Source organism: Rattus norvegicus, chromosome 16 (assembly GCF_021556685.1).
Source record: "Rattus norvegicus strain SHRSP/BbbUtx chromosome 16, alternate assembly SHRSP_T2T, whole genome shotgun sequence".
Classification (NCBI taxonomy): Eukaryota; Metazoa; Chordata; class Mammalia; order Rodentia; family Muridae; genus Rattus; species Rattus norvegicus.
In genome coordinates this window covers 66,742,314-66,760,082 of record NC_141549.1, presented here as the reverse complement: position 1 = coordinate 66,760,082, position 17,769 = coordinate 66,742,314, and the positions used below count along the sequence as shown (strand labels likewise).

General features: G+C 41.8%; 2 protein-coding genes across 1 annotated transcript in view; one reads left to right on the top strand and one right to left on the bottom strand.

Annotated features, from left to right (window-relative positions):
- Positions 1–17,769, bottom strand: part of Erich1 (glutamate-rich 1) — a gene marked incomplete at its 5' end in the record, with an annotated part of 52,793,804 nt that overhangs the window by 16,904,281 nt on the left and 35,871,754 nt on the right.
- The window catches only part of Tex15 (testis expressed 15, meiosis and synapsis associated), a 59,949-nt gene that overhangs the window by 16,041 nt on the left and 26,139 nt on the right, over positions 1–17,769 (top strand). The window contains 2 exon segments of the mRNA NM_001106087.2: positions 6,328–6,463; positions 12,530–12,695. Coding sequence (NP_001099557.2) covers positions 6,340–6,463; positions 12,530–12,695 — 290 coding nt within the window. The 5' untranslated portion in view covers positions 6,328–6,339.

Sequence of the window (17,769 nt, the reverse complement as noted above, 5' to 3'; positions counted from 1 at the left end):
TTTGTCAGATATTAATAGTGGATACACCAGCTTGCTTCTTATATCCATTTGCTTGGAGTATCTTTTTCAGCCCTTTTACCCTGAAAAGATCGCTGTCTTTGATGTTAAGCTGTGCTTCTTGGATGCAGCCAAAAAATGGATCCTGTTTTCACATCCATTCTGTTAGCCTCTGTCTTTTTATTGGGGAATTGAGACCATTAATATAGAGACACACCAGTGAGTTTGTTGATCCTGTTACTTTGGGGTGGTGTATATGTGTCTGTGTAGAAGTCAAGAGGACAAGTTTCAGGCATTGGTTCTCTTCTTCCTTATGTAGATCCACCATCTTGGTGATATTTTACCTGCTGAGTCATCTTGACATCTCCAAGATGTAGCTTTTAACTGGCCGGAAAGCTAGTTATCTAACAGGAAGCATTCTGCAGATACATAATTGCTAGAAAGTGGTTTAAAAACTTAAGTGAGCTTTTTCAGATGCACAACTACAAGTCACCTGGAAGTCTACCCAGATGATCAGTGTCCTGAAGCGTGGGTTAAATGTTTCCATTGCTGTGTTCAACACCATGACCAAAGCCAACTTGTGGAGGAATCGGTGTATTTCACCTTACAGTTTTTAGTTTATCATTGAAGGAAGCCAAGGCAAGCACTCAGAATAGGAACCTGGAGGTGGGGACTGAAGCAGAGGCTGTGGAGGAGCACTGTTAACTGTCCTGCTCTCATGGCTTTCTCAGTCTCCTTTCTGATGAGCCCCATGACCACCCGCCCAGGCATGGCACTGCCCATAGTGAGGTAGACTCTTCCACACCAATCAAAGAAATGCTCATAGACTTGCTCAACACCAGTATGGTGGAGGCCACTCCCCAGCTGGGGTGCCGCCTTTCAGCTTGTGCAAGTTGACAATAAAACAAAACCAAAACGCCATCATGAGCAATAACAAGAAATGTGGACAGAAAAATAAAAGTTTACTACTACCATCATTGGTATGTGTATTGAGAGCAACTTGGACTAGCTGAGCGCATTGCGGTGGTGGTGGTGGTGGTGGTGGTGGTGGTGGTGGTGGTGGTGGTGGTGGTGGTGGTGGTGGTGGTGGTGGTGGTGGTGGTGATTGGTGGGACAAAATGTGTGGGAGAAGCAGCTGACGAGAATAAGAGTCTCCTTCCGCTCACAATTCGAAGAGAGCTATGATCCATACTGGTGGGGAAGTGGCAGGAGGACAATGCAGATGTCCATACTGCATCCCATTCAGGAAGCAGAGAAGGATGCTACTTACTTCCCAGCAGACTTCCACTATCATCATCATCACTGCCATCATTAATTTAGCCTGAGACTCCAGATCATGGGATGGTGCCACCCATATTCAGGATGAGTTTTACTTCCTCAGTTTAAACCAGTTTGGAAACACCTTCACGGACACCCAGAAGTCTGCCTTTTAGGTGACTCCAAACCCAGTCACATTGACAATGAAGATTAAGTGTCACCCTTTGACGAGAGTGTAATTAAAGTTTGAGAATGAGAACACACAAGATGTTTTCTGAGAGGAAGATGCCATGTGTAAAAACAAAAGGCATGGGGTTGGGGATTTAGCTCAGTGGTAGAGTGCTTGCCTAGGAAGCGCAAGGCCCTGGGTTCGGTCCCCAGCTCCGAAAAAAAAAAGAACCAAAAAAAAAATAAAATAAAATAAAAGGCATTATTGTTATACATGTTATAAAGTTTTCTACAGGAAGAAGCTATCATTAAGCAAAAGATAAATATCATGACAATTTCTGTATAGAAGCTTTACAGATCATTAAAAGACTCATTTCTGTGTTTTAAAACCTAGAAGTGGAAGAACAGTAGGCTGGTTCACAGAAGGATGAGTGTGAACGCGTCTCACAGATAACGAAAGCCAAATTAAACCACAAGGTTTATGTGTGTGCTATGACTTGTATGCCAGGGCCGAGCCGGGCGTTATATATACACATTTGGCTGTTTCTTTACCATGAGCTTCATCCCTCATCCTCAAGATGGTTTGGGGAGGTTTTTTTCTAATCACGTTTTCAGAGGTTACACTTTGAACTATTTTTAAGTAATTAAAAAGCATCTCCTGATTTCTTTTCGGTATACATTAAAGAAATTGTGAAGACCAATTCGAGAAAGATGAGTTACTACGAAGCTAAAAATGAATGTCTAAAGAGTATATAAAGCTATAAAATCAGAATTAGCAAATCATATAACTCTGTGGATGACTATATTATTTCAAAAACATATTGGTCAGGTTATCAAATATAGGAAGCCAGATAATGTTATGAGTCAGAAGTTGCTTATGAGTGTGAGAGACCGATGTGGAAGTCATTGAGGTTCTTTCAAGAGTAACAGAAGTGTAAAATCAAAGTAGCCTGAGGGGAGAGAGAAGCAAGCTAGGCTGAGGCAAACAGGTCCTGGGTCAACTTTGTACACCATCAAGTTGCAGCACACATAGATGCTGTTGATAGGAATATGGAGAATCAAAATGAGCAGAAAAGTCTGGAAAGATTGAGACAGTGGGGCAGAGGAAATATATTCCATTTGCATAATGGGAATCAGGAAATGAAGTTTTGATTTAATTTAGCCCTTTGGGATGAGCTGCTCTGTGATTGCCAGGGACTGAGTCTTTTGCAACAGCAATAAGCGCTCTCGACCACAGCGCCATCGTTCCAGCTCCAACTTTGTTCTTGTTCAGATAGCTGGCAAGTCTTACCGAAGGAGATCAGGACTCTCAGAGGTGTTCAATTGAAACTGCTGTCCCAGGAATACTCACTCGTGATCAGCTGAAATATCTTGTGGGAATCGATTGGGCGTGGTGTTTCGTGTTTGTTTTGAGCGATTTCTCAACTATAATTAATAGTCTTTAGAACTCATGTCCCTGATAGTCTTATAAAAAATAAAAATACAATTAAACTGTGAGGGAGCCCAGCAGTGGCTTAGCACTAGTTCCCCCCAAGTTGTCCTCTGGCCTCTACATTATGAAACATACAACCCCACCACACATGAGTATGCACACACGCACACACAAAATCATAAGTAAATAAGTATGAAAAATAGACCTTGAGGTGTTTAAACCTGTAGACCAACTATTCAAGAGTTTATCTCTTTTGCCATCAACTTGTCTATGAAAATATGTAAAGATTCATTATACATATAAGATAATGTGCTTTAAAGGAAAGATAATGACTTGCCCAAGGTCCTGCTCACTGGCTAATAGAAAAACTCGAGGTAGACCTATATAATTGACTTCTATTTGTCCTTTCAATATTGTACTTCTCAGTAGACTTGAGGTGGTCCATATAAAGGACTCAGATCTACAATGACAGTTCTCTGTAACATAGATACTGTTACAGAGAGAAGTCCGGCACGTTGCCAAGTGTAATGTTCTTTGTGCAGTAGAAGTAGAATTCTGATCCATTATTACATCTTCCTTTCCGACTAACATTCTATACAACTTGCTTGGCATTTGAGTCTGAGCTTTCCCTCAGGAACTGAGTCAGTCTCTGTCGGTCCCTGAAGTTCCCAAGCCCAGGCACCTAGCATCACTTTTTCCCAATTACTTTTTAAAAGTTCTTCTTACATTTTCTTTCTTCTGCTCTATGAGCAGCTCCAGTACACTGTTAAGAAGTGGTAAAAGCAGGTATCCTTATCTGTTCTTGATGTTAAGAAGAAAGCTCTTTACATTTCCAACTAACATAGTTTTTAGTAGAATATATATATTTTATATATTTATATATTCTATTTATATATAGAGTCAGACTGTGGGGGTTTCTAGTCCTGTCTCTTAAGCTTTATAAAATATAAATTAATTTTAAGTTTCACTTGTTCTTTCTGTGTCTGTTGAAATCACCACTCTCTATAATAAAAAGTGGATATTTTTCCTATTGTTAAATGTCCCTTGCTTTTTTAGAGATAAATTAATATTGTGATTTATTAATAATATCTTTCAAAATCCATTTTTACTTAGTTTTTAAATGGAGGATTGCCAATTTTTTTCCTAAATCCAATTTTAATAAGATATTTTCTCAAGAATTTTTATCTAATTCTTAAGTATATTGGCTCAAACTTGTTAATTATGTATCTTTAAAGCCTATAGGAATAGACATTTTAATTGTGAGCAACTTAGTTTTTGGTTCATATGTTCTTTAGTTGTTTTATATCCATTGTTCGTTTCTCATTACTGAATTTATTCCTTTTCCTACTCTATTCTACACCTAGGACGGTCCTAGTACTCCAGAGGACACATCACCACAAACCCTTGAGACTCAACTTTTTATTTTAAGTATATAAAAGTAAACTTTTTTTTTTTTACTTTTGGTTCATCATTTTGATTTTACTTTAAGCATAGAAAAGTAAACAATCTGTATAAATTTATAAAAGTCATAGGAATACTGTATCTATTCCGTAATATATGTTATGTATTTTATACAAAATTAACAGTACAAATGTAATGGTTCTGAGCCTGCGATAGATACATGAGTATAAAAGGCTTTTATGAGTGTGACTGGTCTGTTTGGACTGGTTTAAAAGAAAAAACCTATAATGTAGCCAGGGGAGGCTATTGAATGAACCCTATATTGTTTTTCAAATAACATCTTTAAGAAACATTTTTTATTAGTAAATTCTACTAGAGAAACGTTTGTGCGAAAACATACAGCTGAAGCCGTTCGGTTTCTCTGAGTGCAAAATTTAACCAGAAGGGCAGCACTGACCACCACCTAGCTCTTCCTCTTCAGGTACAATAGCTGCTCCATGATGACAAGCCATGACTAGCGGAGAGGTTTTTATAGGTTCCTCTAAATTATTTTCCTTCTCATTGCTAAGCTAACAAGTGGACATAGCTTTCACTACTGGACATTGTAAAGATGCTACCCTTTTGTACGAGACAGAGTCTCACTAACTATGTAGTCTTGACTGTTCAGGAATTCACTGTGAAGAGGTGAAGAGGAGGCTGGCCTTGAACTCACAGAGATCTGCTTGCCTCTAAGGGAACCTTGCTGGAAGAAGCTCACTAGTGTTTGCCACCGTGAACAAATGAAGGACTCACTGTCTTGCTCAGTCCTACTCTTACCTGCGGTTGGAGCATCACAAGGTCTCCTACAGAGGCCACAGAAAGGATAGAGACTGAGAAGGGGTCCTCTGTAAACCCTTGTGTACTCTTAGCCTTTGTGACTCTCTGCAGAATTTTATCAACTCGTAATTGGTGTTACAATTTAGTGTTTGAGCTTAGTAGTTGGCCTCAAGCAGCTTACTGACCATAGGAAATGCTGTTTTACAGAAATTTCTCTGTATGGAAGCTCCATCACTTCCTCTAATAACTAAGTACTTTGAGAGGTAAAGAATCAGTGTGTGAGTGGCTGGAGAGAGGGAGGGCTCAGCGGTTAAGAGCGCTTGCTGCTCTTCCAGAGGACCCAAGTTTCAGGCCATTCAATGCCGCCTTCTGACCTCTGGGGCCCTGCATACATGTAATGCATGCATACATACATACATATATACATACATACATACATACATATGCACATAAAATAAATGTTTTAAAAAGAAAGCTTAAAGGAAACAATCTGAGGAGGGAGTCTGTCTGGAGGAGGAGGACAGATGGAAGGCAGAGTGTCTTCATTGTTCCTAACCTGAGTTAAGTGTTGCCATTTTGTCCTGTGAAGCAACAAGCAATTGGACAATGACTTGTTTGCTATCACCCAAGAGTAGGGATGGTCATCAGTGAGCAATGTGTGACTCTCCTAAGTGTCTCCTAAAGCCAGGAATAGAAGTGTGGTAAGATGGTGTATAGAAACATGAACTTTTACAGAATAGAATAGTTAGCAAGAGTTTTGGTGTGTTTATAAAAATTACTGTGGAAATTTTTAAGTTTTTCAGGAATAGAGACGCTTTAGTTGCTCTTTGTAATCCAGTAAATTACAGGAGCATAGTCTGTCCTAAACTTTTTTGTTTTAAAGATTTATTTATTTACTATGTAAGTACACTGTAGCTGTCTTCAGACACACCAGAAGAGGGCATCATTACACATGGTTGTGAGCCACCATGTGGTTGCTGGGATTTGAACTCAGGATCTCTGGAAGAACAGTCAGTGTTCTTAACCAGTGAGCCATCTCTCCAGCCCTGTCATAAACTTTTAAAGGTTATAATGTATACAGAAGATATTTTGAATTTATTCAATTTTCTATTTGGGGTAAGGTAGCAAATTGCAGTTGAAACCTGTTGACAGTGTGACTCAGATTGTATTGTTACTCTGTTTTCTTCGAGGAATTCAGGTACATTGGTAAGAAGCGCACTTAATGATCATAACTTAATAATTTGGGTTGATTTTAGACCTCTATCAAAATGGAAATGAACGAGAATGATAAGTACAGGAGCCCAGATGGTGAATCTTTGTGGACTACGGACACAGACGCCAGTTCTGGGAAGAAATTCACCATCCCAAAGATCAGAAGGACGACAGAGAAAGGTGACATTTCTATAGAATTTTTATATAAAAATTCTGGTTCTCTGGTTCGCTTATGTTTATTTTGACCCAGCATTAAACTAGGTTAAGTTAAATCTTTGGCTCTCCCAATACACATGTGCCTCAAAAAAATGAAGTAGACAGTTTCTAGTCTTCCCAGTAATTACACCGAAACCCCTGGATTTTACATGTAAAACAGATGTACAAGTTCCAAACGTAGGAAGAAAGAAGGTCTACTGAGGACCATGAGGCTAGAGGATAGTTGACAGTATATCTTCTGGACCCTATGTTTGCCCCAACTAGACTGGGGTCCACCACCCAGAAATACCAATTGGCACAGGCTTTTTCTGCCAAAAATAAAATAAAAATTTTATTTTCTTTGTCATGAGACTAAAAGTAGTGCAGCTTAAGAGATGGGACCTACTGGGTATTAGATGGAACTTCGGGAATTTGGGTGAGGTGTGACCATTACACCTTTATCAGTAGAGAAGGGAGGTGCGCTTGCCACCAAATGTGGTGTCCGAAGAAACCAAGTAGGAAGCCTAGATTACAACTAGGTGACCATTTTCTTGTACCAGTAGTAACCAAGAATGGAGCCTCGACTATTCATCTCTGCCATCCTTTGCCCTCCGGCATCAGATTCCATACCCCCGACCATTGCTCTGTGACAAGGACTTGCCCCTTCCTCCTAGGGTAGCAGTGCTGAAAGCCAAGTCCAGAGCTTAGCCTTCTCCCACATCCAGGCGTTCGAGCCTGCACAAAGCAGTGGAGGCTGAGTGGGTGTGTTGTATGTGCTTTTCCTGCTTGCAGTAACAACGAGACACCCCCCAGAGTACTAGTGTAAGCCCTAAAGAGAACAAGGTCTTCAGGTCTGCCTTTTGGGGCTAACTGTTCACTTTGATTACTGGCAGTTTCCCCAAGCGGCATGGCTTTGGTAGACATGATAAAACCAAGGCTGGATGTCTCATAAAGCCCAAGACATAATAACAATCTTTTTACTTTATCGCCATTCAGGAAAACCTCAACATAATTAGTAAAACTGCTCTGTAAAAATACTGCGGTGCTGTACTGACATGCATCCTGGGATTATTCTAAAACATTTCGATTATTTCTATTTTTTCTCACATAATATTATTTTGAGCATAGTCTTCCCTTCCCCAAGTCCTCTCAGATCCCCTTCACCTCCATGTTCACCAAACTTCATGTTATTTTCCTCTGTCAAAAGAAAAGAGAAGATAGACCAAAGAAACTGAGGAGACGAAGCACTAAACTTTAACAAAAAAGCTCACAAAAACCTGGAGTCCATTTTGTGTTGGGCCGTTGCTTCTGAGCATGAGGACTGCCTATGTACGTGGAGAGAAAGCCAGGTTCACTCTGTTGAAGAAAAGTTATTTCCTCTCTCCTAACTCTGTTAAAGAAGCCGTCATAAATGTGTTTCAGCAAGCAATTATAATCTTGAAACAAACTAAAAATTAGAAAATTACTTCAAAGAAATGAGGGTAGGTAATGAAGAGCCAACTGGGAGGCAGACAAGGCAGGTTGATCCTCTTGGGATCCTAATAGCCACGAAGTTCTCCACAAGTTCAAAGTTTTCCTCTGTGCTTAGTAATTGGAAAAAGAAAAAAAAATACTCAAGCAAAATCTCATAAAACTTCAAGGAGATATCGATAAATCCACTATTATATTTCAAAATTCAACACTCCTTCATCAGAACCGGACACATTTGGTAGATGGGAAGTCACTAATCGTGTAATAGAAGTCAATACCACCATCAATCACCGGTATTTAATACTTAGCTACACGCTATTCCAACTATAGCATCGTACACATTCTGTTTACGTTCACACATCTCTGCCCTAAAACATACCTCATACAAAGCCTGCTCTTAGATCAGAATGAAATTTAAAAGTTGAAATAGCAAAAAGCTGCCTGGAAAAGCCCCAAAATATTTGAAGATTAAACAAACACTCCTTAAGCAGCGCAGTTCAAAGACAAGGGGATCTTTAAGGCACCTTGAACAAAGTGAAAATGAAAACACAAGATTTGGTGGGACACAAAAGCAGCGCTTAGGAAAATGCCCAGCGTTGGGTGCGTCTATTAGAAGAGAAGCGTGCAGGACCAACTGCCTAGGCTGTGCCTTGGGAACCAGAGGATGGGCGCAGATCAGCCAGGAGTTAACCTGAGAAGGAGAATTGTTGGGTGTTTAAAATCAAAACAAAATCAGGTTCTTTGAAAAGGTAATGCTAACAAGCATCTAGCCAGGGTAACTCAGATGGGCAAATGGGAGGAAAGAATGCGGATTGTCAATACTAAAGATTGGAAGAAGCGTCGCTGTAGATCTAGTGGACATTATCATCATTTAATATACTAGTAACTCTACCCACGGGTCTGTACCCTAGATGGAATGTACAGTTTCTTACATATGCAGTAAGCAAGGCTCACACAGAGAAATGGGCAAGGCTAGTGCCCTGGCCTTTTACCCACTGGGTAAAAGTGGGTGAGCTTGACAAAGCTGCGTAACTTGACAACTTTAACTTGGTCCTCAGACTCCATAGTGGGTGGGTGGGTGTGTGTGTGTGTGTGTGTGTGTGTGTGTGTGTGTGTGTGTGTGTGTGTGTGTGAGAGAGAGAGAGAGAGAGAGAGAGGGAGAGAGGGAGAGAGGGAGAGAGGGAGAGAGGGGCAGGTGCATAGTTGTCTCCTGACCTTCGTGCACAGTCGGATAGCAACATCATACACACAACAGCCAGAGGAGAAAACAGGCCGCCCGAACACATCTCCACTAAGGAATCAGATTAGCAGTTATTCGTCCGCACTGACAGCACACGGCCTAAAATAGGCTCACTGCTGAATGTTCATATACAATTAGGCATTAAATTATAAGTAATCTCTTATTAGAAGATGGAATCAAGCCAGGTGCATACCCAATTATTAGCCATGTTAAAGTGGAAGGAGGAAAACTTTTGAGGGGTCCCACTCTTAGACACAGAACTATAAGCAACTAATGACAGCCGGAGAAGGAGAACTAGAGATGGAAGAACCTCCTTCCTGCTCGTCAGCTGAAGCCAGAAACCATGTACACAAAGCAAAAATGGACTCAGCAGGTGGGGGGTGTGTGTGTGTGTACGTGTGTACACTATATAAAAATAATGAAAAGGTGCTATCATCGAGAGCACAGGGCATGGGAGGGACTAGAAAAAGGATTGGGAAGGGGGAAAGTGATGTAATTCTGCTTCAGTTAAGAACAGTAAAAAAGGAGATGGAATTAAGGGGCATACATCCTGAGTCTGTGAGTCTGTCATCGCCCTAACACCAAAACAGCAAAACTGTCACCTGGACCTTGTTGCCCTGTAAGCCGCCATTCAGATACAGGTAGAACCTGCAGGGAGTGTGGGAAAGTTAATACAGCAGTGTGTGTGCCACATTTTAAGGCAAGTGAGGGCACTGTGGAGAAAAGCACTTGCCACCATGCCTGGTGACTTGAGTTCAGTGCCAGAGCCCACATGGGAGAGAGACCAGACACATGCAATCATCCTTTGACCTCCTACAGATGAACAAACGTCATTTTAAAAGTTCACTGACTTTTGCTTTACTGTCAGTTGGAATGTATTCCCCAGAGACGTAGGGCTAGTTCAACATTAGAAAATGGTTCATGCTCTCAGTATATAAAAGAAAAACATGATTGATTATAGCAATAGGTACACACTAGCATTCGTAAAACTGGTCTGGCACTCGAGTATACCCAGTTCTGTGATACAGGTTTAGTATTTCTCACCCGAGGTTCTGAGATCTAGGGTGGCTTGAGATCCAACCAGACTTTACGTTGTCATCCCGATGCTGTAACGGTTGAGGAAAAAGTCAGACATGAAATAACCTGTTCTCAACCACTTGGATGTCAACATGTGTGAAAAGCATGCAGCTACTGACTTAAACAGTAAAAAACTGGGGCTGGAGCGGTTAAGAGCACTGACTGCTCTTTCAGAGGTCCTGAGTTCAAATCCCAGCAACCACATGGTGGCTCACAACCATCTGTAATGAGATCCGATGACCTCTTCTGGTGTGTCTGAAGACAGCTACAGGGTACTCACATAAATAAAATAAATAAATCTTTTAAAAAAAAAAGACAGTAAAAAATTTGAAGCAGTTTTAAGCCCTACGATCAAGTCACAAATGTGTGTTTTAGCGTTCTTCATCTTAATACAGAAAGTCAAAGGGTTGGACGGAAAGAAAGAAAAGGATCCTTGTTCATCCATGACGTGGTTCTTGACGTAGAACATCCAAGAGAATCAGCACTTGACGCACACAAGCAGTCTTCGTGACAACTAAACATGACAGCAAAGCGTGCGCCCGCTGGTCGCCTCAATCCCAGCCGGCAGGAGACAGCCAGGTGGATCTCTGAATGTGAGGCCAACCTGGTTTACATAGTTTCAGGACAACCAGGCTGACGTGTGACCCTGTGTCACAGCAAAAGCAACCTCAGATAGCTAACGTAAGAGGAAGCCTAGATGGCCTTAGATTGAACATAACTCAGTAGCAATGCCAAAGGCAGGATCTTAAGTCTTGCCTTAGCTGGACTTAGATGGAAATGTGCGCTCTGAAATCCATTGCCAGTGGAACAAAGCTCGGCTCTACAGGCAGTCCTGGTGCTGGCCTCGTGACACCGTGGACGTGACAATCATGGATGCGGTTCTGAAATGGGAAGCTGCCTGACTAGTTAGTGCCACATTGCTAATAGACGTGGAACTGGGAAATTTTGAGGGGCTTTTGCGTGATGAACATCTGTCAGCGTGTGGAGCAGATTAGAGCGATGGAATCCGTTGACGAGCACGACAGCGTTTGCTGTTTTTGAAGTCAGTGGGGTGGCACAAGCTTTGGAATACATTCAGAAGCCCCTGAGGAGCTCCTAACGGAACCAGAAGAACACTCATTAAAAGCCCTGTTACAGCCCATAGCATTTGGTTGTGGATAATTGCTTTTCTAGCACCATTCTTAGAGAGGTTTTTGTTCTTTTCTTTTTGTACAAAGTTGATGTGAAAGGAGCAATCTGCTGTATTGCCCCCGTGTGATTCACAATCACTTGCAGTTGCCACCAGATACTGCCAAGGACTCTAATCAACTCATCAAACAACCGATGGGCACATACAGTTGTCCACCGCCGCCGAGTCCCTTAGGGTTACAGAACCACCACTCCTGATAGTAAAACCTTACAAAGCTCAGGGAGTTTTCTGGAGTAGAGGTTTTTTGAAAAAAGAAAATATTGTTATCTGAATAATAATGACCTTTTAGATAACGCTTCAGATGTGGTACTGCAGAATCTGCTGTTGGTTTCAGGGTTTGGAAGTCAGACCCTTGCTTGCAGTCTGTAGAAACTTAAGTACTTCAGCTCATTTCTGTTGTGTACCGTGATAGTGATTCAGAAATTGGGTGAGGAGGGTGCATGTGAACAAGTCCATCCAAGTAAGGACGAATCTAGCAGTGGTTGCAAAGTTCAAAGTTTATACAGACAAGAAATACAAGCAAAGCTGCAGACTTTGAGAGCCTATTTGTGAAAAAGGGCTGTCCGCTCAAGTGTGCAAAGACCCCCTGAGGGGAACCGTGAGAAAAATGGCCTAAAATCTGCATCAGGCACCTTAAGAGAAACTTCATCAAAGATGTTAGATAGAAAACAGTGTATAAGTATGTGACTTATGTCTTGTGTCGTTAGGGATATGAAAGTTAAAAGCACTTAGATTCTAGTACACACCTATTAGAGTAGCCAGTTTAGACTTCTGACAGGTTTGTGTAATCACCCATTAGTCACACTGTGGAGTCACTGATGTAAGTTTACGTAATGACCCATGTTGTAGGGCTGTCTTATGCCTGTACGTGTTAACCGTCAATCACTAACAGGTACGTGGAGAGAGGCCAGGATTCTGTTTTCCCTTGCATCCAGTGTGGGAGTCCACGTTACTGCGATACAACCATAGCTGCTGATTGTGGCCTTGGTTTGTTAGTGAGATCTCCAAGCTGTCACCGTACAGCTGTGCGTGCTGTTTCAAACACAAACAACTGTCCCGTCTTCTTTGCCTTCAGTTTACTTGTCGTCTTGCTACACCAATACTAGAGAGTATGGTGTCATACACGGCACTCTGAGGCAGTGCAGACTCGATGTAAGCTGTGACCCGCAGCTCACATGCCAGTTTGGAGACACAAGACTGGTTCGCAATGAATATCTGGAAAAACAGTTTGCTGCTAAGAGGTAAGTTGCTGTGGCAGAAGCATGTTTCGGTTGTTTTTTAATCGTGGAGTCATGCTAATTAACTTATTTCTGTCACTTAAAATTGCCAAGAAAGTAAGTATAGATTATTTAAAAATTACTGAGGAAGGCCTCGGGAGGCAGGTAAAGTACCTTCAGTGCAAGCATGCAGATCTGAACACGATTTTGGGCACCCCACTCCCAGTAAGATTCAGGCACAGCAGAGGAGAGCATGTTTCTAAGACCCACTCGGGGTAGTGGTAGATCCCTGGGGCACATTGACAACCAGCCTAGCCAAATGGAGGAACTCTAGGTTTGTTGATTGGAATGACTTCTAAAACAGTTATTTCTCAGCCTGTGGGTCACAATCCCTTTAGGGTCATGATCCTTTCACTGGGGGTCACCTAAGACCATTGAAAAATACAGGTAATATTCCTAACAGTAGAAAAATTATAGCAATGAAGTAACTCAAAAGCATTTTAATGATTGGGTCACCACAGCATGAGCAGCTGTATTAAGGGGTCGAGGCATTAGGAAGGTTGAGAACCACTGCTTGAAAAGTAAGGTGGAGCGCAATCAAGAATGCTGTATCATGTCAACATCAGACATCTACAGCTGTGCATACGAATATATGTTTATTGCACACACAAAGAGAAATGTAGATTTACTTCCCTCCCATAGTCACTCATAAAACTTTGAAGTGATGTTTGTTTTATGCACTGAGATGCTCAGTTGGACTGGTGGTCAGATGGTCAAGTGATTCATCACGCACCCCGGTCCCAATCCTCTCCCTGTCCCCTTGTAGCAACCCTCCACCCTTGCTACCTCCCCACAAAAGGAAATAAACACCCAAAACTATGTACATAGAGAAAACGTTTTGTTTTGGAAGCTGTGGTGTCATGGTGTGTCCCACAATAAACCGCCCATCCACAAATCTTCGTTGCAATGAGTCATGGTTCATGGTCTGTGGCGTATGTGACACCATCAATATTGGCTTTTTACCGAGACCAGTTTCTTGGTTTTCATGTTGTTACCCTGTGTCATGGATGTCCTGTAGCTTCAGGTCAGTAAGACCGGCCCTTTCAGGCACCCCAAATGCTCACAAATTATGTAGATTTAGGGGCGGGCCTACCTACTCAATGCCCTGGATCTGGGCTTGGTTGGTAGCCAGCTGGTCGGCCTTCTGGCTCTCCTGGATCCTCACCTCTAGGGTGTGCACTGCTCCAGGTAGGTCACCCAATGGTGTCCGGAGGGTCAGCTCTCCAGCTATGAGCTCGTTTACTAAGCATCGGTTTTTGTGGTTTCTTATGCTCACGGAAGTGAAGTCACAGAGGAATTATAAAGCAGCATTTTTGTCTTGACCCAACCCTTGGTGCTCAGGGCAGGATTTCACAAGCTTGGCCTGGCCTCCAACTTGCTGTTAATAGGGAGGGTGACCTTGAACTCCTGCCTCTGTCTCCCAAGAGTTTTTTGAAGCTCGTGGACCACTGCATTAGCCAGAGAATAACAGCAGTGAAGGCAAGCTATAAACCACAGCCATTGCTATGAGGGAGGAGAGAGAAAAACATCCCATTTGAGTTAGGAGTCTAAGAAAGTAGGCGGCAGCAGCCACAAGTCAGGAAGCCGCTGCCGGGTGGAGCTAGGTGCTCTAAAGGGGAAAAGTAAGGCCTTCAGAAGGTCCAACCTTGGCCAGTTTGCCCAGAATAGATGTGCAGAAAAGGAAAGGCTAAGCTGTGAGTGCACTCAGGAAAGTGGCAAACCTAGCAGGAAGGTCTGACGCTCCTTGAAGAGCAGTTTGAGCAAAGATTAACTCTACTACTCTCCTTTCATATGGAGTTTTGAGAAATTAATTTTTTTCTTTTCTTTTTTTTTTTAAAGATTTATTTATTTATTATATATAAGTACACTGTAGCTGTCTTCAGATACACCTGAAGAGGGCATCAGATCTCTTTACAGATGGTTGTGAGCCACCATGTGGTTGCTGGGAATTGAACTCATGACCTCTGGAAGAGCAGTCTGGTGCTCTTAACCGCTGAGCCATCTCTCCAGCCCGAGAAATTTTTTTTCTTACAACCAGTTACTTTATTTAGTGTCACACACACCCTTCCAATTTTTTTTTTTTTTGAGCAGCTACTTAGTGGTGCGAAGCACTTCTAATGGCAGACAGTTGTGGGATTTATTTATACTTGCCCAATTAAACGAAAACTTGTTTCCTGTAGAACTTCACAGAATGTAGCACTGTGTGTGTGTGTGTGTGTGTGTGTGTGTGTGTGTGTGTGTGTGTGTGTGTGTGTGTGTGTGTGTGCGCGCGCGCGCGCATGCGGTTCTGGGTAACAGCCTAAAGCTTGAAGCCGTGGGTGGGAAGGGAAAATGAAGCATGCTTAGCAGAAGACAGTGACGGGTTGTACGGGAGACAGGAAATTAGTACCCAATTGCCTTTCCCTTTCCTTTCAACCCCCTCCTGGTAAATATGGCTATAATCTGCGGTCTTACGTAAAACAGGTGGCTCCAGCAAGATGCCCGTCCACATTCAGACCTGCTTTGTGGCTGTATTTCATAGGTGTTAAATTAGTTAGCAAAAACATATGGATATTCGTAGGAGCCTGTGAGTTTGGGCACTCGTCAGGCATTGTGCCAGACATAACATTTCAGACAGTGAGAGGCGTGGGTAAAGTTTTATTCACACGGAGAGTTTAGTTGACTTTTATCCTTTAAAGTTTAAGTTACATTGACAAGGTGTCCGGGTAGATATGAGATAGCATGTTATACTAAAGGTAGATATGAGATAGCATGTTATACTAAAGGTAGAGGCACTCAAATCAGGAGTTGACCTAGGGGCCTTGGAAGTCTTTTGTTTGAGGAGGTTTAGAAACTCGAGGTGGAACTGTGGATAAGAGGAAAACCGAATTTAATTCTCTGTAAGTTTGCTCAAATGTGTATCAGCCTAACTTTTAAGAATTTTTAAGAATTTGTAAATATGTTCTATTTTTAAGAATTTATAAATATGTTAAATCTATATGACTCTATATCATTTTAAACATTGTCAGTACTCACCTTGATACTGTGATTAAATCTTTCGTAAATGTCCAGCTTTATTTAAATTTTTGACCCCGGACTCATCTGACTCATCCCAAGGTTAATCTCATCAACATGAAGATTGGTTCCAAAAGTAAAATTCTAACAGTTCAGACAAATGTCAGTGAGGAAGAGAAGCCAGTATGATATGTACAAGCAGACACTCCTAGTCTAGTGAGGCTCCTGTTTGGATGATCCAGTGCTAAGGATGTCAGGAGGAGATGGGGCAAACCCGGGTGCCTATGACGGTTGGGACTTGCATAATAAATTGCCCCTGATATGATAAAGGCTGCCTCATAGTTGGAATCAGGCAAAATGACTCAAGACGTTAGATTACTCGACATCTCTACATCAACTGGAACTGAACTTAGTACTGGGAAGGAGATACTCCTAAGTAAGTTACTTCATAGTAGGCTTGGTTGAGGGGAAAAGAATAACAGACACCTTCCCCCTATTCTCTAAGATGGGAGGTTGGTGATAACCTGGCTTGGGACACAGTCAGTGTTGGTCATGAAACTGTAATTAATACACAAAATTTCAATGTATTTAATGTCATAACTGCTTCCTGCTTAAATCAAAGAAAGATCACTTTTAAAAATAGTAGAAAATTAAGATTCAGTAAAAGAGATGTTTTCTGATTGTGACACTGTTATGATGGTGTTTGGCCTGAAGTTTAATGTAGAGAATCTTCTCCAAAGCTTGTATGAGTAAAAGAACTTCTAAAGGAACAGTATTTAACCAAAGCATAGGATCGAGACAAAGCATAGGTCTTTCTCCTATGATATTCCCTAAATACCTTTTTTTTTTTCATATTTTCTTCCTCATAAATAAGCTCAGATTTACAGTAAAGAATTTCTTTGCCAGGCATGGTGGCATACACCTTTGATCCCAGTAGACACAGCCAGGGCAAAGAAACCTGACTCGAAGGTGGGTGGGAGGTGGAAAGGGAATCTTACATGGAGTTGGAGAAATGGCTCATTTGATAATGTATTCTCTACACAAATAATAAAGACCCAATCTCCCCAAAGCAAGCTATATTAAAATCAGAGTGTGGCAGTACACTGGAGTGAGTGTACGAAAAGATAGAAAGATATTTTGAATGTAAGGAGAGAAAACTAACGCATCTCCAAATTAAAAGCCAGGTAAAGGTCACTACATATTCAAATTATGTGATTAAAAAATAGTCCAGGAAACTCATTACCAGGAAACAGGAATTCTTAGTCTCAACCATTGTCTGAAGTCGTGCTATGGTTACAAGAACCTTAGAAATTCTGAGGGCAAGAAATCTGACCTAGTTAGATATATAATGAGGCCCGTCTGACACTGGCCCTGCTGTATGATTCTTAACTTTTAAAACTGTAATCATAGCTTCTGATTTTTTTCTTACCACAGTCGTATTAGATTGTAGGTAATTGAACTCTTAGTGATGGCTTCTTGAATGTATGTGTAGACCGTGGATGTTTATCCACACCTGTTGGAATGAAGGCATATCCCACACTTTATGGGTATGGGGTGAGCTGTAGGAATTCAATGGAAGGTTGGATGGTTCTCTGTGTTGCAGAATCATTGGAAAGAGTCTGTGTTGAGAGTTGCCTATGAGAAGAAAGGGCAGCTGGCTGAACAGGCTTGAAAACCCTGGATGGACGAGGGATGTTGTCACCTGGTAGCTGACACATCTGGTGTATAGGCTTCATTGTTGCTAGCACCCCCTGATGACCACAAGAGGCATCTAACGTGGGAAGGATGGTGTGGGGAAAGGGACTTCCTAATACTGTTGAAAAGTTAAATTCAGAATTTGTACAGAGTAAGGCGCCTATGGAGCTGGACAAATGGCTGGATCCTGCTGCTCTTAGAGGACCCAGATCTGATTCCTAGCACCACATAGTGGGTCACAACCACCCGTGACTCTGGCTCAGGGAACCCGACACCCTCTTCTGGTTTCCATGGGCACCAATTATACAGGTCATATACATATACATATACATATACATATACATATACA